The sequence below is a fragment of the Ammospiza caudacuta genome, chromosome 32 (genome assembly GCF_027887145.1).
Source record: "Ammospiza caudacuta isolate bAmmCau1 chromosome 32, bAmmCau1.pri, whole genome shotgun sequence".
NCBI lineage: Eukaryota > Metazoa > Chordata > Aves > Passeriformes > Passerellidae > Ammospiza > Ammospiza caudacuta.
The window spans coordinates 3,615,911-3,643,909 of NC_080624.1; the positions used below are offsets into that span (position 1 = coordinate 3,615,911).

The following is a 27,999-nucleotide window of genomic DNA, read 5'->3' on the forward strand; positions in this document are numbered from 1 at the left end:
GTTGAGTTGGGTTGAGCTGGGTTGAGTTGGATTAGTTGGATTGAGTTGGATTAGTTGGGTTGAGTTGAGTTGAGTAGAATTGAGTTGAGTTGGGTTGAGGTGGATTAGTTGGGTAGAATTGATTTGGGTTGAGCTGGGTTGAGTTGGATTAGTTGGATTGAGTTGGGTAGAATTGAGTTGAGTTGGGTAGAACTGGGTTGGGTTGGGTTGGGTTGGGTTGGATTAGTTGGGTTGAGTTGAGTTGAGTAGAATTGAGTTGAGTTGGGTAGAATTGAGTTGGGTTGAGCTGGGTTGAGTTGGATTAGTTGGATTGAGTTGAGTTGGGTTGAGTTGGGTAGAATTGAGTTGGGATGAGGTGGATTGGTCGCACTGAGTTGAATCCCAAGACCCCCACCCCAAATCCCCCGCCCAAACCCCCCCACCCCATCCCCTGACCTTGGATGGATCCGTGGCCGGCACCACCTCGACGGGGAAGGGGCTGCCGGGCACGGGGACGCCGTCGTAGGTGACCTCGACGCTGTGGGCGCCCTCGTCGCGCGGCACGAAGCGCACGGCGCTGCTCTCGGGCACCGCGCCCGGCTCCACCGAGCACGGCAGCGCCTTCCGCGCCGGGCCCAGCACGCGGGCACACACCTGGCCCTGGCCGCCCGCGCCCTTGGCCTTGACCGTGAACTCGTGCGCCTTGCCCACCTCCAGCTCTGGGGGAATGGGGAGGGGGCGACGCGTCAGGGACCCCCAAATCCCTCTGAAACTGGGGGTGAACAATGGAAATGGGGAGGGGGCCACGGGTCAGGGACCCCCAAATCCCTCTGAAACTGGGGGTGAACAATGGAAATGGGGAGGGGGCAACGCGTTAGGGACCCCCAAACGGCTGAAATGGGGGTGAACAATGGAATTGGGGAGGGGGCAACGGGTTAGAGACCCCCAAACAGGGCTGAAATGGGGGGGAATAATGGAATTGGGGAGGGGGCAACACGTTAGGGACCCCCAGATCAGACCAAAATAGGGGTGAATAATGGAAATGGGGAGGGGGCAACGCGTTGGAGACCCCCAGATAGGCCCAAAATGGGGGTGAATCCCAAATTGGGGAGGGGGCAACGCATTAGGGACCCCCCAAAACCAGTCTGAAATGGGGTGAAACCCAAACTGGGTAGGGGGCAATGTGTTAGGGACCCCCCAAAACCAGTCTGAAATGGGGGGGGATCACAAACTGGGGAGGGGGCAACGTGTTAGGGACCCCCAAGCTGGCTGAAATGGGGTGAATAATGGAATTGGGGAGGGGGCAATGCATTAGGGACCCCCCAAAACCAGTCTGAAATGGGGGGGAATAAGGGAATTGGGGAGGGGGCAACGCGTTAGGGACCCCTAAACCTGCCCAAAATGGGAGTGAATCCCAAATGGGGAGGGGGCAACGCATTAGGGACCCCCAAAGCTGGCTGAAATGGGGGGGAATTGCAAATTGGGGAGGGGGCAACGCATTAGGGACCCCCAGAGATGGCTGAAATGGGGGGGGAATTGTAAATTGGGGAGGGGGCAACGCATTAGGGATCCCCAAAGCTGGCTGAAATGGGGGGGAATTGCAAATTGGGGAGGGGGCAACGCGTTAGGGACCCCCAGATCAGACCAAAATAGGGGTGAATAATGGAAATGAGGAGGGGGCAACGCGTTAGGGACCCCCCAAAACCAGTCTGAAATGGGGGTGAATCCCAAACTGGGGAGGGGGCAACGCGTTAGGGACCAAAACCCCCTCAAATCCCCCTAAAACTCCCCCAAAACCCCTCCAGCCCCCTCCCCAAATTCAGGGACCCCTCCCCAAATTCTGTTTCCCCCCCAGACTCACTGGTTCCCTTGGGAGGGGACAAGAAATGTAAAAATCCCCTCAAATCCCCCCCAAAACCCCTCAAATCGCCCCCAAACTCCCCCAAAACCCCTCCAGCCCCCTCCCCAAATTCAGGGACCCCTCCCCAAATTCAAGGACCCCTCCCCAAATCCCCCTTACTGTCGTCCAGGCCGGAGATTTTGATCTTGCCCAGGTCCACGCCGGGGCTGACGCCGACGCTGAAGGGGCTCTTGGGGATGGGGTCCCCCCCGTAGGTCACCGACACCCCCAGATTGCCCTGGGGAGGGGGCACCGAGGGCTCAGGGGGGGCTGGGGGCTTCGGGGGACCCCCCTGACCCCGGCCAGGGGGGGCTTTGGGGGGATTTTGGGGGATTTTTTGAGGTTTTTATGGGGTTTTTATGCGATCTTTAAAGGTTTTTTTTGGGTTTTATGGGGTTGTTTGGGGGGGGGGGGGGGGTTTGGGGGGGTTTTAGGAGATTTGGGGATTTCTTGGGGGTATTTTAGGGGATCTGGGGATTTTTTGGGGTATTTTGGGGTCCCTACCTGCTGCACAGGTGTGTATGTGACCGTGTGGGTATTTTGGGGGTATTTTTGGGGTATTTTGGGGTGTTTTGGGGTGTCTCACCTGCTGCACAGGTGTGTATGTGACCGTGTGGGTGTTTTTGGGGTATTTTGGGGTATTTTAGGGTGTCTCACCTGCTGCACAGGTGTGTATGTGACCGTGTGGGTGTTTTGGGGGTATTTTGGGGGTATTTTGGGGTGTTTTGGGGTGTCTCACCTGCTGCACAGGTGTGTATGTGACCGTGTGGGTATTTTGGGGGTATTTTTGGGGTATTTTGGGGTGTTTTGGGGTGTCTCACCTGCTGCACAGGTGTGTATGTGACCGTGTGGGTGTTTTAGGGGTGTTTTTGGGGTATTTTGGGGTATTTTAGGGTGTCTCACCTGCTGCACAGGTGTGTATGTGACCGTGTGGGTATTTTGGGGGTATTTTTGGGGTATTTCAGGGTGTTTTGGGGTGTCTCACCTGCTGCACAGGTGTGTATGTGACCGTGTGGGTGTTTTTGGGGTGTTTCAGGGTATTTTAGGGTGTCTCACCTGCTGCACAGGTGTGTATGTGACCGTGTGGGTGTTTTGGGGGTATTTTGGGGTATTTTGGGGTATTTTAGGGTGTCTCACCTGCTGCACAGGTGTGTATGTGACCGTGTGGGTGTTTTGGGGGTGTTTTTGGGGTATTTTTGGGGTATTTTAGGGTGTCTCACCTGCTGCACAGGTGTGTATGTGACCGTGTGGGTGTTTTGGGGGTATTTTTGGGGTATTTTAGGGTGTTTTTGGGTGTCTCACCTGCTGCACAGGTGTGTATGTGACCGTGTGGGTATTTTGGGGGTATTTTGGGGGTATTTTGGGGTGTTTTGGGGTGTCTCACCTGCTGCACAGGTGTGTATGTGACCGTGTGGGTCCCGTCGTGGTTGTCGGTCACCTGCAGGTCCCTCACGGCCTCGCCCTTGCCCGGCGCCGTCACCTGCACGTCCAGGGCGGCCCTGCCCGCGCCCCTGGTGCTCACCGTGAACTGCGTGGGCCTGCCCAGCTCCACGCCTGCCGGGGGCACCCCCAAATCAGCGACACCGAAATCGCGGTCAGACACCCCCAAACCCCCCCAAATCTGGGTTAGAAACCCCTAAAAACCCAAAATCCTTAAAGAACACCCTAAAAAGCCCAAAATCCTGGCCAGAGACCCCCCCCCCCCAAAGCCCCCAGACCCACCAGAAAGTCTCAGCCTGGGACCCCCCAAATCCTCCCCGAAATTCCCTCCCTTAATTCCCTCCCCAGGCCCCAGCCCCCCCAGTTCCCCCCCAATTCCCTCTCCGGGGTCCCCACAAAGCCCCCAGACCCCCAACTTCCTCCCCAATTCCCCCCCAAAGCCCCCAGACCCCCAACTTCCTCCCCAATTCCCCCAGACCCCCAACTTCCTCCCCAATTCCCCCCAAAGCCCCCAGACCCCCCAAAGCAGCTCAGCCTGGTGGGAATTTGGGACCCCCAATTTCTCCCCCTTAATTCCCTCCCCGGTCCCCAGGACCCCCAGATTCCCCCCTAAATTCCCCCTCTGAGCCCCCCAAAGCTCCCCATTTCCCCCCGCAGCCCCCAGACCCCCAACTCCCTCCCCAATTCCCCCCAAAGCCCCCAGACCCCCAACTTCCTCCCCAATTCCCCCCCAAAGCCCCCAGACCCCCAACTTCCTCCCCAATTCCCCCAGACCCACCAAAGCAGCTCAGCCTGGTGGGAATTTGAGACCCCCAATTTCTCCCCCTTAATTCCCTCCCCAGCCCCCAGGACCCCCAGATTTGCCCCCCAATTCCCCCTCTGGAGTCCCTGTGAGTCCCCCAAAGCTCCCCATTTCCTCCCGCAGCCCCCAGACCCCCAACTTCCTCCCCAATTCCCCCCGCAGCCCCCAGACCCCCAACTTCCTCCCCAATTTCCCCCCGCAGCCCCCAGACCCACCGGAGCGGCTCAGGCCGGGCCCCTCGGCCTTGACCTTGCTGGCGTCGTGGGCGGGGTCAACCTTGACCCGGATGGGGCTGCTGGGCGTGGCCTGGGGGGCAGCGGGGTCAGGGACCCCCCGAGACCCCCCCAAAACAGAGAGAGACCCCCGAGACCCCCCCAAAACACAGAGAGACCCCAAAACACAGAGAGACCCCTGAGACCCCCCCAAAACACAGAGAGACCCCAAAACAGAGAGAGACCCCCGAGACCCCCCCAAAACACAGAGAGACCCCAAAACACAGAGAGACCCCCGAGACCCCTCCCAAAACACAGAGAGACCCCTGAGACCCCTCCCAAAACACAGAGAGACCCCCGAGACCCCCCCCAAAACACAGAGAGACCCCTGAGACCCCTCCCAAAACACAGAGAGACCCCAAAACACAGAGAGACCCCTGAGACCCCCCCCAAAACACAGAGACCCCCAAGACCACCCTGAGACCCCCCAGAGACCCCCGAGACCCCCCAGAGACCCCCCCCCAAAACACAGAGACCCCCGAGACCACCCTGAGACCCCCCAGAGACCCCTGAGACCACCAAGATTCCCCAGAGACCACCCCGAAGCCCCCAGACCCATTTAACGCCCCCAGCCCCACCTGTCCTGTGAACAGCACCATGATGGTGTGGAACCCACTGACCCCAAAGCCCCCAGACCCCCTGGACACCCCAAACTCCCCCGACCCCCTCAAAGCCCCCAGACCCCTCTGAAGCCCCCAGACCCCATTTAACCCCCCCCGAAGCCCCCAGCCCCACCTGTCCCACGAGCAGCACCATGATGGTGTGGAACCCAGTGACCCCAAACTCCCCAAACTCCCCTGAACCCCCTGGACACCCCAAACTCCCCCGAGCCCCCGAAGCCCCCAGACCCCATTTAACGCCCCCAGACCCCATTTAACGCCCCCAGACCCATTTAACGCCCCCAGCCCACCTGTCCCGCGAACAGCACCATGATGGTGTGGAACCCACTGACCCAAATCCCCCAAACTCCCCTGAACCCCCTGAGCCCCCCGAAGCCCCCAGACCCCATTTAACGCCCCCAGGCGCACCTGTCCCACGAGCAGCACCATGATGGTGTGGAACCCACTGACCCAAAACTCCCCAAACTCCCCTGAACCCCCTGGACACCCCAAACCCCCCCGAGCCCCCCAAAGCCCCCAGACCCCATTTAACACCCCCAGACCCCATTTAAAGCCCCCAGACCCCATTTAAAGCCCCCAGACCCCATTTAACGCCCCCAGACCCACCTGGCCCGCGAACAGCACCATGATGGTGTGGAACCCACTGAACCCAAACTCCCCTGAGCCCCCCGAAGCCCCCAGACCCCATTTAACGCCCCCAGACCCATTTAACGCCCCCAGACCCACCTGGCCCGCGAACAGCACCATGATGGTGTGCAGCCCACTGACCCAAAACCCCAAACCCCCTGGACACCCCAAACTCCCCTGACCCCCTCAAAGCCCCCAGACCCCATTTAACCCCTCAAGCCCCCCGAAGCCCCCAGACCCCATTTAACGCCCCCAGGCGCACCTGCCCCACGAGCAGCACCATGATGGTGTGCAGCCCACTGACCCCAAAGCCCCCAAACTCCCCAAACTCCCCCGAGCCCCCCAAAGCCCCCAGACCCCATTTAAAGCCCCCAGACCCCATTTAACGCCCCCAGGCGCACCTGTCCCACGAGCAGCACCATGATGGTGTGGAACCCACTGACCCCAAAGCCCCCAAACTCCCCCAAACCCCCTGGACACCCCAAACTCCCCCGAGCCCCCCGAAGCCCCCAGACCCCATTTAACGCCCCCAGACCCACCTGGCCCGCGAACAGCACCATGATGGTGTGCAGCCCACTGACCCAAAACCCCAAACCCCCTGGACACCCCAAACTCCCCCGACCCCCTCAAAGCCCCCAGACCCCATTTAACCCCTCAAGCCCCCCGAAGCCCCCAGACCCCTCTGAAGCCCCCAGACCCCATTTAACCCCCCCTGAAGCCCCCATCCCCCCTGTCCTGCGAACAGCACCATGATGGTGTGGAACCCAGTGACCCCAAACTCCCCAATTTCCCCAAACTTCCCTGAGCCCCCCAAAGCCCCCAGACCCCATTTAACGCCCCCAGACCCACCTGGCCCGCGAACAGCACCATGATGGTGTGCAGCCCCGCCCCCCTGGGCGTGTACTTGACCGTGAAGGTGTCGTTGTCGTTCCTGATGATGTCGAAGTCCAGGTCGGCCTCGGCCGGGCCCACCACGCCCGGGGCGCACTTGATGCCGATGCTGACGTCACCTGGGGGGGCAAGGGGGGGTCAGGGAACCCCCAAAAACCGCCCCGACATCTGGGGGGACCCCCGGGACCCCCAAAACCCCGCAGGACCCCCAAACCGAAGCCGCAAACCCCACCGTGCCTGGGGAACGCTTGATGCCGATGTCCTGAGGGGATCCTCCAAAACCCCCCAGAGCCCTTCAGAGCCCCCCAAAATTCCTCCTCGATTCCCCCCAGATCCCTTTAGAGCCCCCCAAATCCCTCCCAAATCTCTATTAGACCCCCCCCCCCCAAAATCCCCCCAAATCCCCCGAAATTCCCCCCTGGCCCAGCCTGGACTCCCCCAAACGCCTCCCAGACCCGTCCCAAACCCCCCCAACCCCTGAAATCCCCCAAGATCCCCCCAAATCCACCCCAAACCCCCCCAGAGCCCCCCAAAATCCCCCAAGATCCCCCCAAATCCACCTCAAACCCCCCAGAGGCCCCCAAAATCCCCCTCCAAACCCCCCCAATCCCTGAAATCCCCCAAGATCCCCCCAAATCCACCTCAAATCCCCCCAGAGCCCCCCAAATCCTCCAAGATCCCCCCAAATCCACCTCAAATCCACCCCAAACCCCCCCAGAGCCCCCCAAATCCCTCCAGACCCCCTCTAATCCCCCCCAATCTCTCCCAAACCCCCCAAATCTCTCCCAGCCCCCCCAAATCCCCCCCAGGACTCCCCCAAATCCCTCCAGGACCCTTCCAACCCCCCCAAAATCCCCCTCCAACCCCCCCAAACCCCCTGAAATCCCCCCAAATCCACCTCAAATCCGCCCCAAACCCCCCCAGACCCCCTCTAATCCCCCCCAGACCCCCTCTAATCCCCCCCAATCTCTCCCAAACCCCCTCAAATCCCTCCCAGACCCCCCCAAACTCTCCCCAAAACCCCTCAAAATCCCCTCAGCCCCCCCAAATCCCCCCCAGCCCACCCAGGACTCCCCCAAATCCCTCCATGACCCTTCCAACCCCCCCAAACCCCCCGAAATGCCCCCAAGATCCCCCCAAATCCACCTCAAATCCCTCCCGGACCCCCCCAAACTCTCCCCCAAAACCCCTTAAAATCCCCTCAGCCCCCCCAAATCCCCCCCAGAACTCCCCCAAATCCCCCTCCAACCCCCCCAAACCCCCCGAAATGCCCCCAAGATCCCCCCAAATCCACCTCAAATCTGCCCCAAATCCCCCCAGACCCCCTCTAATCCCCCCCAGGACTCCCCCAAATCCCTCCATGACCCTTCCAACCCCCCCAGACCCCCCGAAATGCCCCCAAGATCCCCCCAAATCCACCTCAAATCCCTCCCGGACCCCCCCAAATCCCTCCCGGACCCCCCCAGCGCCCCTCACCCACCCTGGCCGGCCTCAGCGCAGTCCACAGTGAAGTAGGTGGGCTCCAGAGCCTTTAACCCCGTCTTGGCCACGCCCGGCCCGAACACCTTCACCTTGTGGGGGTGGGAGCCGGCCCCCACCCCCACCTGGGGGAAAAACGGGGTCAGGGCACCCCAAAATCACCCCAAAAACCACCCAAAAACACCCAGAAACCCCCCAAAGACACCCCAAAAACACCCCAAAACACCCCAAAAACACCCCACACCTTCACCTTGTGGGGGTGGCTGCCGGCCCCCACCCCAACCTGGGGGACAAACGGGGTCAGGGCACCCCGAAAACACGCAGAGACCCCCAAAAGCACCCCAAAGACACCCCAAAAACCCCCAAAAACCCCACACCTTCACCTTGTGGGGGTGGCTGCCAGCGCCCACCCCAACCTGGGGGACAAACGGGGTCAGGGCACCCCAAAAACACCAAAATCACCCCAAAATCACCCCAAAAACAACCCAAAAACACCCCAAAAACACCCCAAAGACACCCCAAAAACCCCCAAAACACCCCAAAAACACCCCACACCTTCACCTTGTGGGGGTGGGAGCCGGCCCCCACCCCAACCTGGGGGAGACACGGGGCCAGGGCACCCCAAAAACACCAAAATCACCCCAAAATCACCCCAAAAACAACCCAAAAACACCCCAAAAACACCACACCTTCACCTTGTGGGGGTGGCTGCCGGCCCCCACCCCAACCTGGGGGAGACACGGGGTCAGGGCACCCCAAAAACACCAAAATCACCCCAAAATCACCCCAAAAACACCCAGAAACACCCCAAAACACCCCAAAAAACCCCCAAAACACCCCAAAGACACCCGAAAACACCCCAAAAACCCCCAAAAGCCCCCAAAGACACCCCAAAACACCCCACACCTTCACCTTGTGGGGGTGGCTGCCGGCCCCCACCCCAACCTGGGGGACAAACGGGGTCAGGGCACCCCAAAAACACCCCAAAATCACCCAGAAACCCCCCAAAGACACCCCAAAAACACCCCAAAACACCCCAAAGACACCCCAAAACACCCCACACCGTCACCTTGTGGGGGTGGCTGCCGGCCCCCACCCCAACCTGGGGGAGACACGGGGCCAGGGCACCCCGAAAACACCAAAATCACCCCAAAATCACCCCAAAAACACCCAGAAACCCCCCAAAGACACCCCAAAACCCCCAAAACACCCCAAAAACCCCCCAAAACCACCCAAAAACACCCCAAAACATCCCAAAATCACCCCAAAAACCCCCCAAAAACCCCCCAAAAATACCCAGAAACCACCCAGAAACACCCCAAAATCACCCCAAAAACCACCCAAAACCACCCCAAAACACCCCAAAATCACCCCAAAAACCCCCAAAAAACACCCAAAAACCCCCCAACCCCCGGCGCCAAAACTGGGGACAGCCCCAGGGCCAAATACGGGAACCCCAGGAACTCAGGACTGCTCAAAAAGCTCAAAAATTGAGTTTTAAACACCAAAAATTGGAGGTGTAGGATTCTCTGAGGAACCCAGAATCCCCAAAAACGGAGTTGGGACCCCCTCAAAATCCAAACACTCCAGGCTAGGACCCCCAAAATCCCAATTTTTGGGGCATTTACCCCCCTAAAATCCCAATTTTGGGGTTTTTGAGCCGCTTATCCCTAATATCCTCATTTTTGGGGGTTTTTTGTGCCATTTCTGCCCCTCCAGAATCCCAATTTTGGGGTTTTTTTGTGCCATTTCTCCCCCCCCAGCCCCCCAAAATCCCAATTTTTGGGCCATTTCTTTCCCCCCAGCCTCCTCAAAATCCCAAGTTTTGGGGTTTTTTGTGCCATTTCTTCCCCCCAGCCCCCCCAAAATCCCAATTTTTGGCGTTTTTTGTGCCATTTCTTCTCCCCCAGCCTCCCCAAAATCCCAATTTTTGGGTTTTTTTGTGCCATTTCTCCCCCCAGCCCCTCAAAATCCCAATTTTTGGGGCATTTATCCCCCTAAAATCCCAATTTTGGGGTTTTTGAGCCGCTTATCCCTAATATTCTCATTTTTGGGGGTTTTTTGTGCCATTTCTGCCCCTCCAGAATCCCAATTTTTGGGCCATTTCTTCCCCCAGGCCCCCAAATCCCAATTTTTTGGGGTTTTTTGTGCCATTTCTCCCCCCCAGCTCCCCCAAAATCCCAATTTTTGGGGTTTTTTGTGCCATTTCTTTTCCCCCAGCCTCCCCAAAATCCCAATTTTTGGGTTTTTTTGTGCCATTTCTCCCCCCAGCCCCTCAAAATCCCAATTTTTGGGGTTTTTTGTGCCATTTCTCCCCCCCAGCTCCCCCAAAATCCCAATTTTTGGGGTTTTTTGTGCCATTTCTCCCCCCAGCCCCTCAAAATCCCAATTTTTGGGGCATTTATCCCCCTAAAATCCCAATTTTGGGGTTTTTGAGCCGCTTATCCCTAATATTCTCATTTTTGGGGGTTTTTTGTGCCATTTCTGCCCCTCCAGAATCCCAATTTTTGGGCCATTTCTTCCCCCCAGCCCCTCAAATCCCAATTTTTTTGGGGTTTTTTGTGCCATTTCTTCTCCCCAGCCCCTCAAAATCCCAATTTTTGGGGCATTTATCCCCCTAAAATCCCAATTTTGGGATTTTTGAGCCGCTTATCCCTAATATCCTCATTTTTGGGGTTTTTTTGTGCCATTTCTGGCCCTCCAGAATCCCAATTTTTGGGGTTTTTTTGTGCCATTTCTCCCCCCCCCAGCCCCCCAAAATCCCAATTTTTGGGCCATTTCTTTTCCCCCAGCCTCCCCAAAATCCCAATTTTTGGGGTTTTTTGTGCCATTTCTTTTCCCCCAGCTCCCCCAAAATCCCAATTTTTGGGGTTTTTTGTGCCATTTCTTTTCCCCCAGCTCCCCCAAAATCCCAATTTTTGGGGTTTTTTGTGCCATTTCTGCCCCTCCAGAATCCCAATTTTTTGGGGTTTTTTGTGCCATTTCTCCCCCCCAGCCCCCCAAAATCCCAATTTTTGGGGTTTTTTTGTCCCCTTCCACCCCCAATGCAGTTTTCGGGGTGCCTCACCCGGAAGGGGCTCTGGGGGATGTTGACGCCCCCCCAGGCCACCATGGCCGTGTGCTTCAGGGCCTTTCTGGGCGTGTACGAGCAGCTGAAGGTGCCGTTGCCGTTGTCCTTCACCGCCACGTCCACGGGGCTGCCGTCCGCGTCCTGGCAGCCCAAAATAACGGGGTCAGGAAGCCCAAAATCCCCCCAAAATCCACCCCAAATCACCCCAAAATCCACCCAAAATCCTGCCCCAAAATTCCCCCAAAATCCGCGCCAAATCCACCCCAAAATCCTCCCCAAAATCCCCCCTAAATCTGCCCCAAAATCCTCCCCAAAATCACCCCAAAATCCACCCAAAATCCTCCCCAAAATCCACAAAAAAATCCCCCCCAAAATCCACCCCAAATCCTCCTCAAAATCCACCCAAAATCCTCCCAAAATCTGCCCCAAAATCTACCCAAGATCCCCGCCAAAATCCTCCTCAAAATCCACCCAAAATCCTCCCAAAATCCCCCCTAAATCTGCCCCAAAATCCACCACAAAATCCACCCAAAATCCCCCCTAAAATCACCCCAAAATCCACCCAAAATCTTCCCCAAAAATCCGCGCCAAATCCACCCCAAAATCCACCCAAAATCCTCCTCAAAATCCACCCAAAATCCTCCCCAAATCCCCCCTAAATCTGCCCCAAAATCCTCCCCAAAATCCTCCCCAAAATCCTCCCAAAATCCTCCCCAAAATCCCCCAAAATCCTCCCCAAATCACCCCAAAATCCACCCCAAAATCCACAAAAAAATCCCCCCCAAAATCCACCCAAAATCTCCCCAAAATCCCCGCCAAATCCACCCAAAATCCTCCTCAAAATCCACCCAAAATCCTCCCCAAATCCCCCCTAAATCTGCCCCAAAATCCTCCCAAAATCCACCCAAAATCCTCCTCAAAATCCTCCTCAAAATCCACCCAAAATCCCCAAATAATTCCCAAAAATCCCCGAAATCCCCACCTGCATGTGCACCCTGAGGTTTCCCTTCCCTCCAAACCCCTCCCAAAATTCACCTGAACCCCTTCCCCCAAATCCCTCCTGAAACGCCCCAAAATCCCCCTCAAACCCCCCCAAAAATCCCCCAAATCCTCAAAAATCCTCAAATAATTCCCCAAAAATCCCCAAAATTCCCAAATAATTCCCAAAAAATCCCCAAAATCCCTGAAATCCCCACCTGCATGTGCACCCTGAGGTTTCTCTACCCCACAAACTCCCAAAATTCCACCAAAAAAAGCCCAAGAACCCCCCTGAAACCCCCCAAAATCCCTCTCAAACCCCCCAAAAATTCCCCAAAAATTCCCAAAAATCCCCAAAAATTCCCCAAAATCCCCAAAATCCCCCAAATCCCCACCTGCATGTGCACCCTGAGGTTGCCCTTCCCTCCAAACCCCTCCAAAAATTGCCTCTAAATCTGCCCTGAAACTGCTGAAATGTCCCCAAAATCCCTCTCAAATCCCCCAAAATTCCCCAAAAATTCCTGAAAATTCCCAAAAAATCCCCCAAAATCCCCCAAATTCCCAAATAATTCCCAAAAAATCTCAAAATTCCCAAATCCCCACCTGCATCTGCACTTTGAGGTTTCCCTTCCACCTGAAACCCCCAAAATTTCCCCTAAATCTCCCCCAAAAACCCCCCTGAAACCCCCCAAAATCCCTCTCAAACCCCCCAAAATTCCCAAAAAAATCCCAAAAATCCCCCAAAATTCCCAAAAATTCCCAAAAAATCCCCAAAATTCCCAATCCCCCACCTGCATGTAGACCCTGAGGTTGCCCTTGCCGCCGTGCCGCGCGTCCACGCTGAACTCGGCCGCTTTGTTCAGCACCACCCCCGAGGGCTCCAAGCCCGGGCCCTGCGCCTTCACCTGGGCAAAGCGGGGAAATTCGGGGGGATTTGGGGGATTTGGGGGCATTCGGGGGGATTTGGGAAAATTCAGGTGGAATTTTGGGGGAAATTCTGGAATTCCAGGGGAATTCAGGGGAAATTTGGGGGAGGATTTGGGGGAAATTTGGGGGAGATTCAGGGGAACATCGAGGAGGATTTGGGGGGAATTAGGGGAGATTCAGGGGAAAATTGAGGAGGATTTGGGGGATTTGGGGGGATTTGGGAAAATTCAGGTGGAATTTTGGGGGAGATTCAGGGGAATTTGGGGGAAATTCTGGAATTCCAGGGGAACTCAGGGGAAATTTGCGGGAGGATTTGGGGGAAATTTGGGGGAAATTCAGGGGACAATTGAGGAGGATTTGGGGGGAATTTGGGGGGATCTGGGGGGAATTAAGGGGAAATTCAGGGAAATTTGGGGGAAATTCTGGAATTCCAGGGGAACTCAGGAGAAATTTGGGGGAGGATTTGGGGGAGATTCAGGGGAAAATTCAGGGGAAAATTGAGGAGGATTTGGGGGATTTGGGGGAATTTGGGGGGATTTGGGGTTTTTTGGGGGGATTTGGAGGGCGTTAAATGGAAATTCAGGGAGATTTGGGGGAAATTCTGGAATTCCAGGGGAATTCAGGGGAAATTTGGGGGAGGATTTGGGGGAAATTTGGGGCAGGATTTGGGGGATTTGGGGCAGGATTTGGGCCAGGATTTCAGGGGGTATTTCAGGGGATTGGGGGCAGGATTTGTGGCAGGATTTTGGTGTGGATTTCAGGCAGGATTTAGGGGATTTGGGGCAGGATTTGGGGCAGGATTTGGGGGATTTGGGGCAGGATTTGGGGGATTTGGGGCAGGATTTGGGGCAGGATTTGAGGCGGGATTTAGGGCAGGATTTGGGACGGGATTTGGGGGTTTGGGGCAGGATTTGGGGCAGGATTTGGGGGATTTGGGGCAGGATTTTGGGGTATTTCAGGGCATTTTGGGGTCTCTCCCACCTTCTCAGGGAAGCTGTCGTTGCTCTGGGGCCGGATCTCGGCCATGAAGGGGGGACTTGGGGCAGGATTTGGGGCGGGATTTTGGTGTGGATTTCAGGCAGGATTTTGGGGGATTTGGGCAGGATTTGGGGCGGGATTTGGGGCAGGATTTGGGGCGGGATTTGGGTGGTTTGGGGCCGGATTTGGGGCCGGATTTGGGGGATTTGGGGCAGGATTTGGGGCAGGATTTAGGGGATTTGGGGCAGGATTTGGGGCAGGATTTGGGGCAGGATTTGGGGCAGGATTTAGGGGATTTGGGGCAGGATTTGGGGCGGGATTTGGGGCAGGATTTAGGGGATTTGGGGCAGGATTTGGGGCAGGATTTGGGGGATTTGGGGCAGGATTTGGGGCGGGATTTGGGGCGGGATTTGGGGCAGGATTTTGGGGTATTTCAGGGCATTTTGGGGTCTCTCCCACCTTCTCAGGGAAGCTGTCGTTGCTCTGGGGCCGGATCTCGGCCATGAAGGGGCTGCCCTTGATGTCGGTGCCGTCGCACAGCACGTGCACCGCGTACAGCCCCGGCTCCTGCGGCCAGTACCGCACCCGGCCCGAGCCGTCGCCGCCGTCCTCGCACTCCAGGCGGGCCTGGGAGGGACCTTCCACCGAGAAACCTGGAATGGGGAACCCAAAATCCATCAGGGAACCCCAAAATCCATCCCAGACAGGCCTGGGAGGGACCCTCCACCGAGAAACCTGGGCAGAAATCATGGATTGGGAATCAAAATCCATCCCAGGTGGGTCTGGGAGGGACCCTCCACTGAGAAACCTGGAATTGAGAACCCAAAATCCATCAGGGAACCCCAAAATCCATCCCAGACAGGCCTGGGAGGGACCTTCCACCGAGAAACCTGGGGAGAAATCAGGATTGGAACCCAAAAATCCATCAGGGAACCCAAAATCCATCAGGGAACCCCAAAATCCATCAGAGAACCCCAAAATCCATCATGGAACCCCAAAATCCATCAGGGAACCCAAAATCCATCAGGGAACCCCAAAATCCATCCCAGACAGGCCTGAGAGGGACCTTCCACCGAGAAACCTGGAATTGGGAACCCAAAATCCATCAGGGAACCCCAGAATCCATCATGGAACCCAAAATCCATCAGGGAACCCCAAAATCCATCAGGGAACCCCAAAATTCATCAGGGAACCCCAAAATCCATCCCAGACAGGCCTGGGAGGGACCTTCCACCGAGAAACCTGGGGAGAAATCAGGATTGGAACCCAAAAATCCATCAGGGAACCCAAAATCCATCAGGGAACCCCAAAATCCATCAGAGAACCCCAAAATCCATCATGGAACCCCAAAATCCATCAGGGAACCCAAAATCCATCAGGGAACCCCAAAATCCATCCCAGACAGGCCTGGGAGGGACCTTCCACCGAGAAACCTGGAATTGGGAACCCAAAATCCATCAGGGAACCCCAGAATCCATCATGGAACCCAAAATCCATCAGGGAACCCCAAAATCCATCAGGGAACCCCAAAATCCATCAGGGAACCCTGGGCTGGAGGAGAAACCAGAGATTGGAACCCAAAAATTCATCATAGGAACCACTGAGGGGAAAGGAACCAGAGACTGCGACCCCAAAATGCAAAATCAGTGATGGGAAAGCCCAAATCCACTGAGAAGCCTGGTCTGGAGGGAGGAACCAGAGATTGGGACCCCAAAATGCATCATGGAACCCAAAATCCATCAGGGAACCCCAAAATCCATCATGGAACCCTGGTCTGGAGGGAGGAACCAGAGATTGGGACCCCAAAATCCACCATGGAACCCTGAGGTGGAGGAGAAACCAGATTGGGACCCCAAAATGCAGAGAGCAGCAAGGTTTGGGGAGTAAACATGGAATTGGGACCCCAAAATGCAGAGCAGCAAGGTTTGGGGTAAGAAATGTGGAATTGGGACCCCAAAATCCAGAGAGCAGCAAGGTTTGGGGAGAGAAATGTGGAATCGGGACCCCAAAATCCATCATGGAACCCTGAGGTGGAGGAGAAACCAGATTGGGACCCCAAAATGCAGAGAGCAGCAAGGTTTGGGGAGTAAACATGGAATTGGGACCCCAAAATCCACAGAGCACCAAGGCTCGGGGAGAGAAATTTGGAATTGGGACCCCAAAATCCACCATGGAACCCTGAGGTGGAGGAGAAACCAGATTGGGACCCCAAAATGCAGAGAGCGCCAAGGTTTGGGGTAAGAAATGTGGAATCGAGACCCCAAAATCCAGAGAGCAGCAAGGTTTGGGGAGAGAAATGTGGAATCGGGACCCCAAAATGCAGAGCACCAAGGTTTGGGGAGAGAAACGTGGAATCGGGACCCCAAAATCCATCATGGAACCCTGAGGTGGAGGAGAAACCAGATTGGGACCCCAAAATGCAGAGAGCAGCAAGGTTTGGGGAGTAAACATGGAATTGGGACCCCAAAATCCACAGAGCACCAAGGTTCGGGGAGAGAAATTTGGAATTGGGACCCCAAAATGCAGAGCACCAAGGTTTGGGGAGAGAAATTTGGAATTGGGACCCCAAAATCCACCATGGAACCCTGAGGTGGAGGAGAAACCAGATTGGGACCCCAAAATGCAGAGAGCGCCAAGGTTTGGGGAGAGAAACGCGGAATTTGGACCCCAAAATCCAGAGCACCAAGGTTTGGGGAGGGAAATGTGGAATTGGGACCTTTGGGGAGAGAAATGTGGAATTGGGACCCCAAAATCCAGAGAGTGCACCTGGGTGGGGGAAGGAAACAGAGACTGGGGATGGAAAACCCCAAATCAGCAATGGGAACCCTGGGGCAGAACGGGGATTTGGGGTGAGAAACCCTCAAATTGTCACGGGAACCTCAAAACTGGGGATGGGAAACCCCAAATCCTCTTCAAAACGCAAAATCCTTCCCCAAACCCTCCCCAACTTCCCTGAAATCACCTCAAAAATCCTCCCCAAAATCCAAAATCCTGCTCCAAACCTCCCTAAAATCCCCCCTAAATCCCAATACCTGCCTGAAATCACCCCAAAACCTCTGTGACGTCCTCCTAAATCCCCCAAAATCCCAAATCCTTCCAAAAACACTCCCAAACCTACCTGAAATCCCCAAAAATTCACCAAAAATCAAAAATTCACCCCCAAAACCTCCCTGAAACCTCCCAAAATCCTCCCCAAAATTCCAAATCGTCCCCCAGACCCTCCTAAACCTCCCTGAAATCCCCAAAAATCCCCAAAACCCCAAATCCTCCCCGAAATCCCCAAAAATCCCCAAAAATCCTCCCCAAAACCCCAAATCCTCCCCCAAACCTCCCCAAAATCCTCAAAAATCCCCAAAAATCCTCCCCAAAACCCCAAATCCTCCCCCAAACCTCCCTGAAATCCCCAAAAATCCCCAAAAATCCTGCCCAAAACCCCAAATCCTCCCCCAAACCTCCCCAAAATCCCCAAAAATCCCCAAAAATCCTCCCCAAAACCCCAAATCCTCCCCCAAACCTCCCTGAAATCCCCAAAAATCCCCAAAAATCCTCCCCAAAACCCCAAATCCTCCCCTAAAATCCCCAAAAATCCTCCCCAAAACCCCAAATCCTCCCCCAAACCTCCCCAAAATCCTCAAAATTCCCAAAAATCCTCCCCAAAACCCCAAATCCTCCCGCAAACCTCCCCAAAATCCTCAAAAATCCCCAAAAATCCTCCCCAAAACCCCAAATCCTCCCCCAAAATCCCCAAAAATCCTCCCCAAAACCCCAAATCCTCCCCTAAAATCCCCAAAAATCCTCCCCAAAACCCCAAATCCTCCCCCAAAATCCCCAAAAATCCTCCCCAAAACCCCAAATCCTCCCCCAAAATCCCCAAAAATCCTCCCCAAAACCCCAAATCCTCCCCCAAACCTCCCCGAAATCCCCAAAAATCCCCAAAAATCCTGCCCAAAACCCCAAATCCTCCCCCAAACCTCCCCGAAATCCCCAAAAATCCTCCCCAAAACCCCAAATCCTCCCCCAAACCTCCCCGAAATCCCCAAAAATCCTCCCCAAAACCCCAAATCCTCCCCCAAAATCCCCAATTTCTGCTCTCACCGAGCGTCCCCACGTCGTCCCCGATGGCCTCCACCATGAAATCCGCGGCTTTCCCGGCCACCCCCCCCTCCAGGCCGGGCCCCCAGGCCCTGACCCGGGGGGCGCCGCCCTCGGGGGCCACGGTCACCTCAAACGGGCTGGGGACAACATGGAGGGGTCAGGGACACCCCAAAACTGCCCCAAAAACGGCCCCAGAAACCCCAAAAACCACCCATGGTCATCAATGGTCACCAATGGTCACCAATGGTCATCAATGGTCACCAATGGTCACCAATGGTCACCCATGGTCACCCATGGTCATCAATGGTCACCCATGGTCACCCAGTGTCACCAATGGTCACCAATGGTCACCAATGGTCATTAATGGTCATCAATGGTCACCAATGGTCACCCATGGTCACCCATGGTCACCCATGGTCATCAATGGTCATCAATGGTCTCCAATGGTCATCAATGGTCACCCAGTGTCCCCAGTGTCACCCTTGGGGGCCACGGTCACCTCAAATGGGCTGGGGACAACATGGAGGGGTCAGGGACACCCCAAAAACCCCAAAAACGGCCCCAAAAACCACCCATGGTCATCAATGGTCACCAATGGTCATCAATGGTCACCCATGGTCATCAATGGTCACCCATGGTCATCAATGGTCACCAATGGTCACCAATGGTCACCCATGGTCACCCATGGTCACCAATGGTCACCAATGGTCACCAATGGTCACCAATGGTCTCCAATGGTCATCCATGGTCACCCATGGTCATCAATGGTCACCCATGGTCATCAATGGTCACCAATGGTCACCCATGGTCATCAATGGTCATCAATGGTCACCAATGGTCACCCATGGTCATCAATGGTCACCTATGGTCACCCATGGTCACCAATGGTCACCAATGGTCACCCATGGTCACCAATGGTCATCCATGGTCACCTCAAACGGGCTGGGGACACAGTGACAGGGTCAGGGACACCCCAAAACTGCCCCAAAAACGGCCCCAAAAACCACCCATGGTCACCCATGGTCACCCATGGTCACCAATGGTCATCAATGGTCGTCAATGGTGACCAATGGTCATCAATGGTCACCCATGGTCATCAATGGTCACCAACGGTCATCAATGGTGACCAATGGTCATCAATGGTCATCAATGGTCACCCATGGTCATCAATGGTCATCAATGGTCACCCATGGTCATCAATGGTCACCCATGGTCACCCATGGTCACCCAGTGTCACCCTCGGGGGCCACGGTCACCTCAAACGGGCTGGGGACAATGGGGAGCGGTCAGGGACACCCCAAAACTGCCCCAAAAACCCCAAAAAGCACCCATGGTCATCAATGGTCACCCATGGTCACCCATGGTCACCCATGGTCACCCATGGTCACCCATGGTCATCAATGGTCACCCACGGTCACCTCAAACGGGCTGGGGACACAGTGACAGGGTCAGGGACACCCCAAAACTGCCCCAAAAACGGCCCCAAAAACGGCCCCAGAACGGCCCCAAAACCCCTAAATGGGCACCAATGGTCTCCCAGTCCAAACCAGTCCAAACCAGTGCCCTGAAACCGTCCCAGTCCCCTCCCAGTCTGTCCCAGTTCATCCCAATCCCCTCCCAGTCCATCCCAGTTTGTCCCAGACCCCCTTAAATCCCCTCCCAGTCCCTCTCACTCCCCCCAATTCCCTCCCAGTTCCTCCCAATCCCCTCCCAGTTTGTTCCCAGTTCCCCCCAGTCCCTCCCAGTTCCCCCCAGTCCATCCCAGTTTGTTCCCAGTCCCCCCCAGTCCCCCCCAGACTCCCCAGTCCCTCCCAGTCCCCTCAGTTTGTTCCCAGTCCCTCCCAGTTTGTTCCCAATCCCCTCCCAGTTTGTTCCCAGTTTGTTCCCAGTCCCTCCCAGTTTGTTCCCAGTCCCTCCCAGTTTGTTCCCAGTTCCCTCCCAGTCCCCCCAGTCCCTCCCAGTTTGTTCCCAGTTCCCCCAGTTTGTTCCAAATCCCCTTCCAGTTTGTTCCCAGTCCCTCCCAGTTTGTTCCCAGTCCCTCCCAGTCCCCCCAGTTTGTTCCCAGTTCCCCCAGTTTGTTCCCAATCCCCCCCCAGTCCCCCCCAGTCCCTCCCAGTTTGTTCCCAGTTTGCTCCCAGTCCCCCCAGTCCATCCCAGTTCCCTCCCAGTCCCTCCCAGTTTGTTCCAAATCCCCTCCCAGTCCCCCCAGTCCCCCCAGTTCCCCCAGTTTGTTCCCAGTCCTTCCCAGTTTGTTCCCAGTTCCCCCCAGTCCCTCCCAGTTTGTTCCCAGTTTGTTCCCAGTCCCCCCCAGTCCCTCCCAGTCCCCCCCAGTTCCCTCCCAGTTTGTTCCCAGTTCCCTCCCAGTCCCCTCCCAATCCCCCCCAGTCCCCCCCAGTCCCTCCCAGTTTGTTCCCAGTCCCCCCAGTTTGCTCCCAGTTTGTTCCCAGTCCCTCCCAGTTTGTTCCCAGTTCCCCCCAGTCCCCCCAGTCCCTCCCAGTCCCTCCCAGTTTGTTCCCAGTCCCCTCCCAGTTTGTTCCCAGTTCCCCCCAGTTTGTTCCCAGTCCCTCCCAGTCTCCCCCCAGTTCCCCCCAGTCCCTCCCAGTTTGTTCCCAGTTTGTTCCCAGTCCGTTCCCAGTCCCTCCCAGTTTGTTCCCAGTTTGTTCCCAGTTTGTTCCCAGTCCCTCCCAGTTTGTTCCCAGTTTGTTCCCAGTTTGTTCCCAGTCCCTCCCAGTTTGTTCCCAGTCCCTCCCAGTTTGTTCCCAGTTTGTTCCCAGTCCCTCCCAGTTTGTTCCCAGTTTGTTCCCAGTCCCTCCCAGTTTGTTCCCAGTTTGTTCCCAGTCCCTCCCAGTTTGTTCCCAGTTTGTTCCCAGTTCCCCGGTACCTGCGGGGCACGGCCTGCCCGCCCCAGCTCACGGTCACCGTGTAATTCCCGGGCACGGTGGGGAAATACTCGAACCCAAAGGTTCCATCCCCCAAATCCTTCTGCTTCACGGCCTCCAGGCCCTCTGGGGGCACAAAACACCGGGATCAGACCCAAAAAAACCCCAGAATCGGGAAAAATTGGGAATTCCAAAAAAAACCCCAAAAAATTAAAAAAAAAAAAAAAACAAACAAACACAAAAACCCCCAAAATCCCCCCCAAAAAATGCACTCAGGAATGGGATCACCCCAAACCCCAAATCCTTCTGCTCCGTGGTCTCTAGATCCTCTGGGGGGGGAGAAAAAAATGGGATCAGCCCCAAAAAAACCCCGGAATTCCCAAAAAAACCCCAAATCCCAAAAAACAACAACAACAAAAAAAAAAAAAAAAAAAAAAAAAGCCAAAAAAAAAAAAAAACAAAAATGCCAGAAAAACCCCAAAAAAGCCAGAAAAAAACCCAAAAAATGCACTCAGGAATGGGCTCACCCCAAACCCCAAATCCTTCTGCTCCAGGGCCTCAACTCCCCCCCCAAACCCCCTCCAGCCCCCTCCCCAAATTCAGAGACCCCTCCCCAAATTCTGTGTCCCCCCCAGCCTCACTGGGTCCCTTGGGAGGGGACAAGAACAGTCCCTAAACCCCCTCAAATTCCCCCAAAACTCCTCAATAACCCCCCAAAACTCCCCCAAACCCCCTCCAGCCCCCTCCCCAAAACCCAGGGACCCCTCCCCAAATTCAAGGACCCCCTCCCCAAATTCCGCCCCCCCCCAGCCTCACTGAGTCCCTTGGGAGGGGACAAGAACTGGCCCCAAACCCCCTCAATAACCCCTCCAGCCCCCTCCCCAAAACCCAGAGACCTCTCTCCAAATTCAGAGACCCCTCCTCAAATTCAGGGACCCCCTCCTCAAATTCAGAGACCCCTCCTCAAATTCAGGGACCCCCTCCTCAAATTCAGAGACCCCTCCTCAAATTCAGGGACCCCTCCTCAAATTCAGGGACCCCTCCTCAAATTCAGGGACCCCCTCCTCAAATTCAGGGACCCCTCCTCAAATTCAGAGACCCCTCCTCAAATTCAGGGACCCCCTCCTCAAATTCAGGGACCCCCTCCTCAAATTCAGGGACCCCTCCTCAAATTCAGAGACCCCTCCTCAAATTCAGGGACCCCCTCCTCAAATTCAGGGACCCCCTCCTCAAATTCAGAGACCCCTCCTCAAATTCAGGGACCCCCTCCTCAAATTCAGGGACCCCTCCTCAAATTCAGGGACCCCCTCCTCAAATTCAGAGACCCCTCCTCAAATTCAGGGACCCCCTCCTCAAATTCAGAGACCCCCTCCTCAAATTCAGGGACCCCCTCCTCAAATTCAGAGACCCCTCCTCAAATTCAGGGACCCCTCCTCAAATTCAGGGACCCCCTCCTCAAATTCAGAGACCCCTCCTCAAATTCAGAGACCCCTCCTCAAATTCAGGGACCCCCTCCTGGCCTCAGTGGGTCCCTCCCCAGATCCCCCTCAAATTCCCCCAAAACTCCTCAAAACCCCTCAAAACTCCCCCAAATCCCCCTCCAGCCCCCTCCCCAAAACCCAGAGACCCCTCCCCAAATTCCGCCCCCCCCCCCAGCACTCACTGGGTCCCTTGACGGTGACCTTGAGGTCGCCGCTGCCGCCGCCCTTGGTGTGAACCTTGAAATCGGCGACCTCGTTCACGCGGAGCCCCTTGGGCTGCAGCCCCCGGCCCTCGGCCCGCACTGACCCCGGGCTGCACGCTGGGGATGGCAAAAACGGGGTTCAGCACCCCAAAAATACCCTCAGCCTGCACCGCGCCCGGGCTGCACGCTGGGGATGGGAAAATGGGGAAAAACGGGGAAAAACGGGGTTCAGCACCCCAAAAATACCCTCAGCCCTCAGCCTGCACCGCGCCCGGGCTGCACGCTGGGGAAACGGGGAAAATGGGGTTCAGCACCCCAAAAATACCCTCAGCCCTCAGCCTGCACCGACCCCGGGCTGCACGCTGGGGAAAATGGGGAAAAACGGGGAAAAACGGGGTTCAGCACCCCAAAAATACCCTCAGCCTGCACCGCGCCTGGGCTGCACTCTGGGGATGGGAAAATGGGGAAAAACGGGGTTCAGCACCCCAAAAATACCCCCGGCCCTCGGCCCGCACCGACCCCGGGCTGCACGCTGGGAATGGGAAAATGGGGAAAATGGGGAAAAATGGGGAAAAACGGGGAAAATGGGGTTCAGCACCCCAAAAATACCCCCAGCCCTCGGCCCGCACCGACCCCGGGCTGCACGCTGGGAATGGGAAAATGGGGAAAAACGGGGGGAAAATGGGGAAAAATGGGGAAAAACGGGGAAAAATGGGGAAAAACGGGGAAAAACAGGGAAAAACGGGGGTCAGCACCCCAAAAATACCCCTCAGCACGCACCGACCCCGGGCTGCACGCTGGGGAAAATGGGGAAAAACGGGGGGTCAGCACCCCAAAAATACCCCCGGAGCAGGGAGAACAAAGAAAGGCCAGGGAAAGACCAAAACGTTCCGAGGAAATACAAAATAATGCCGGGGAAATCGCAAAAATACACGGGGGAAACCACCAAAAATACCCCCCGGATCGGAAAGGCAGAAAATCGTGGGAAATCCCAAAAAATTCCCCCAGGAAAATCCTAAAATCAGCCCCTGGAACAGGGAGACAAAGAAACCCCTGGGAAAGCCCAAAAAATCCTGAAAAAACCCCAAAATAATCCGGGGGAAATCCCAAAAAACCTCGGGGAAAGAGCAAAGAAAACTCTGGGAAAAAGCCAGAAAATCCCAAAAAAAAACCCTGGGGAAAGCCCAAAAAACCCCAGGAAATCCCAAAACCTCCCTCTGGACCCGGGAGCCCAAAGAAAACCCAGGAAAAGCCCAAAAAACCCAAAAAAATTCCCCCAAAAAAACCTGGGAAAAGCCCAAAAACCCCGAGAAAATCCCAAAAAACCTCACGGAAATAAAAGAAAATAAAAAGTGGAGACGGAGAAGGAAAGGGAGGGAAAGAGAGGGAAGGGGAGGGGTCCTGGGGGAGAATTTGGGGAGGGGGCAAAGCCATGGGAGGGTTTGGTACCCCAAAACCCCCATGGGAAAATCCCAAAAAATTCCCAGGAAAATCCACAAAAAACCTCAGGAAAATCCACAAAAAACCTCAGAAAAATCCCTAAAAAACCTCAGGAAAAAATCCACAAAAAACCTCAGGAAAAATCCCCAAAAAATTCCCAGGAAAAATCCCCAAAAATTCCCAGGAAAATCCACAAAAACCTCAGAAAAATCCCTAAAAATCCTCAGGAAAAATCCACAAAAATTCCCAGGAAAAATCCCCAAAAATTCCCAGGAAAATCCACAAAAACCTCAGAAAAATCCCTAAAAAAACTCAGGGAAAATCCCCAAAAATTCCCAGGCCACAAAAACCTCAGAAAAATCCCTAAAAAACCTCAGGAAAAATCCCCAAAAAACCTCAGGAAAAATCCCCAAAAAATTCCCAGGAAAAATCCCCAAAAATTCCCCAGAAAAAATCCCAAGAAATTTCCAGGAAATCCCAAAAAAATCCATGGGAACCCTCAAAAATTCCCAGGAAACCCCCAAAAAATAACCCCGGGAAAACCCAAAAAAATCCCCAGGAAAATCCCAGAAAATCCCAAAAAAATCCCCAAAATCCCAAAAAATCCCCAAAAAATCCCCAAAATCGCCAGAAATCCCCCAAATCCCCAGGAAATCCCAAATTTGGGGTTTGGGGACCCCCCGTCCCCCCCTCCACACCCCCAGGCCCCCCCTCACCGTCAGTGGGGTCCCCACGAGAACCCGGGCGCAGCTTGAGGGACAGACGGACGGACAGAGGGACAGACGGACAGACAGAGAGGGGACAGAGGGGGGACAGAGAGGGACAGATGGACAGAGGGACAGGACAGAGGGGGGACAGAGGGACAGAGGGACAGAGGGGGGACAGAGGGGGGACAGAGGGACAGAGGGACAGGGACAGAGGGACAGACAGACAAAGGGGACAGAGAGGGACAGACGGACAGAGGGATGGGGAGGGGACACATGGACAGGACAGGGAGGGACAGACAGAGGGACAGAGAGGGACAGGGACAGAGGGACACGGAGGGGACAGAGGGACAGACAGACAGACAGAGACAGGGACAGGGGGACACGGAGGGACAGACAGGGACAGACAGACAGAGAGGGGACAGAGGGACAGAGGGAGGGGATACAGGAAGAGGGAGGGGACAAGACGGACAGACAGACAGACAAGGACAGAGGCACAGGGAGGGGACAGAGAGGGACAGACAGAAGGACAGAAGAGACAGAGGGACGGGGAGGGGACAGAGGGACAGGGAGAGACAGACAGACAGACATAAGGACAGGGAGAGACAGACAGACAGACATAGGGACAGGGAGAGACAGACAGAGAGGGGACAGAGAGAGGGGACAGAGAGGGACAGACAGACAGAGAGGGGACAGACGGACAGAGGGGACAGACGGACACAAGGACAAGGAGGGGACAGAGAGGGCACAGACAGACACAGGGACAGGGAGGGACAGACGGACAGGGAGAGAGAGAGAGAGAGAAAGCAAAGTCACGGGGAGGGGTCTCGAGACCCCCCCCCAAAAAAGCAGCGACAGCCCCGGAACCGCCCCGGGAAAGGGAGAGAGAGACCCCGAAATGGGGGGGATGGAGACCCCCAAACTGGGGGGGGCAGAGACCCCAAACTGGGGGGAGAGAGACCCCGAAATGGGGGCACAGAGACCCCGAAATGGGGGGGACAGAGACCCCCAAACTGGGGGGCTGTGAAGGACAGAGACCCCCAGATTTGGGGGGGGGGGGGGGAGTTTGGATTACAGAGACCCCCAAATTGGGGAGGGGGCAGCACAAAGACCCCAAATTTGGAGGAATCAGAGGACAGAGACCCCCAAATGTGGGGGGGTTGGAAGGACAGAGACCCCAAATTTGGGGAGGGGGGAACACAGAGACCCCCGAATTGGGGGAGTCAGAGCACAGAGACCCCAAATTGGGGGGGGGGGGTCAGAGCACAGAGACCCTCAAGTTACAGAAGGACAGAGACCCCCAAATATGGGGAGGGGACACAGAGACCCCCGAATTGGGGGAGTCAGAGCACAGAGACCCCAAATTTGAGGAGGGGGCAGCACAAAGACCCCAACCCAGACCCCTTTAAGAGCAAAACCCCCAAACTCGGAGACCCCAAACCCCCAAATTTGGAGACCCCGAACCCCCAAATTTGGAGACCCCAAACCCCCCCAACCCCCAAATTTGAGGGGTGGGCACGAACCCCCCCACCCCCCCGTGGGTCGGAATTTGGGGAGGGGTCTCACCCTGGCCCACGGTGACGCTGAAGGGGCTGCGGGGGATGGGCGCCCCCCCGAAGGTGACGTGCACCAGGTGCGGACCCTCGCTCTGCGGTTTGTAGCAGCAGCGGAAGCCCCCAGACCCACGGTCCTCCAGCACGGCCTCGGGGGTCCCGCGGCGCCCGCTGGGGTCCACGATGGAGACCCCCACCTCACCCGGGCCTGCGCCTGTCAGACAGGGAGAGACCCCTCCTCAAATTGGGGCAGGAATCCCAAAACCCCCAAAGAAATCCCAAAAATTCCCACTAAAATCCCAAAAATCCCCATGGAAATTCCCACTAAAATTCCCACGGAAATCCCTAAAATCCCCCCAGAGACCCCTCCCCAAATCCCCCCACCTCACCCGGGCCTGCGCCTGTCAGACAGAGAGACCCCTCCTCAAATTGGGGCAGGAATCCAAAAAATCCCCATGAAAATCCAAAAATCCCCAAAAAATCCCAAAAATTCCCACTAAAATCCCAAAAATCCCCACGGAAACCCCAAAAATCCCAAATCCCCCCAGAGACCCCTCCCCCACCTCACCCGGGCCTGCGCCTGTCAGACGGGGAGAGACCCCTCCTCAAATTAGAGCAGGAATCCCAAAAATCCCACAGAAATCCATAAAATTCCCACTAAAATTCCCACAGAAATCCCTAAAATCCCCCCAGAGACCCCTCCCCAAATCCCCCCACCTCACCCGGGCCTGCGCCTGTCAGACAGGGAGAGACCCCTCCTCAAATTGGGGCAGGAATCCCAAAACCCCCAAAGAAATCCCAAAAATTCCCACTAAAATCCCAAAAATCCCCATGGAAATTCCCACAGAAATCCCTAAAATCCCCCCAGAGACCCCTCCCCAAATCCCCCCAGGACCCCTCAAACCCCCCCAGGACCCCCCAGACCCCCCCAACCCCCCCAGGACCCCCTAAACTCCCCCGAACACTCCCCAAAACCCCCCAAGTTCTCCCACAACCCCCAAAAATCCCCCCCCCCAAATCTCTCCAAACTCCCCCAGAGCCCCCAAACCCCCCCAGGACCCCCCAAACCGCCCCCAAAATTCCCCCAGGACCCCCCAAAATGCCTCCAAACCCCCCCCAGGACCCCCCAAACCCCCCCAGGACCCCCCAGATTTGCCCACCAGCGGTGCAGATGTCAAAGTGCGTGCTCCTGTTGGCCACCCAGGACCCCCCAAACCTCCCCCAAATCCCCCCAAAATCCCCCCAGGACCCCCCAAAATGCCTCCAAACCCCCCCCTGGACCCCCCAGACCCCCCCAGGACCCCCCAAAATGCCTCCAAACCTCCCCCCAGGACCCCCCTCTTTGCCCACCAGCAGTGCAGATGTTGAAGTGCACACTCCTGTTGGCCACCCCAGGACCCCCCAAACCTCCCCCAAATCCCCCCAAAATTCCCCCAGGACCCCCCAAACCCCCCCAGGACCCCTCAAATCCCCTCAGGACCCCTGAAAATCCCCCCAGACCCCATAAATTTCCCCCCAAACTGCTCACCAAACCCTCCCAGAACCCCTCAAAATTGCCCCTAAACTCCCTCAGGATGCCCCAAAATCCCCCCAAAACTCCCCCAAACTGCCCCAGGACCCCCCAAACCCCCCCAGGACCCCTCAAACCCCCCCAAATTCCCCCAAAATCCCCCAGACCCCT

At 56.1% G+C, this 27,999-nt stretch overlaps 1 protein-coding gene across 1 annotated transcript in view; it reads right to left on the reverse strand.

The window, feature by feature from the left end:
• Nucleotides 1-27,999, reverse strand: part of FLNA (filamin A) — a gene marked incomplete at its 3' end in the record, with an annotated part of 93,231 nt that overhangs the window by 46,942 nt on the left and 18,290 nt on the right. The window contains exons 9-21 of the mRNA XM_058822313.1: nt 26,332-26,532; nt 22,601-22,738; nt 20,940-21,063; nt 18,059-18,195; nt 14,423-14,616; nt 12,850-12,963; nt 11,078-11,221; nt 8,012-8,135; nt 6,490-6,650; nt 4,337-4,427; nt 3,264-3,433; nt 2,000-2,117; nt 436-698 (exon numbers count right to left, since the gene is read on the reverse strand). Coding sequence (XP_058678296.1) covers nt 436-698; nt 2,000-2,117; nt 3,264-3,433; nt 4,337-4,427; nt 6,490-6,650; nt 8,012-8,135; nt 11,078-11,221; nt 12,850-12,963; nt 14,423-14,616; nt 18,059-18,195; nt 20,940-21,063; nt 22,601-22,738; nt 26,332-26,532 — 1,979 coding nt within the window. The remainder of the gene's footprint in view (nt 1-435; nt 699-1,999; nt 2,118-3,263; nt 3,434-4,336; nt 4,428-6,489; nt 6,651-8,011; nt 8,136-11,077; nt 11,222-12,849; nt 12,964-14,422; nt 14,617-18,058; nt 18,196-20,939; nt 21,064-22,600; nt 22,739-26,331; nt 26,533-27,999) is intronic.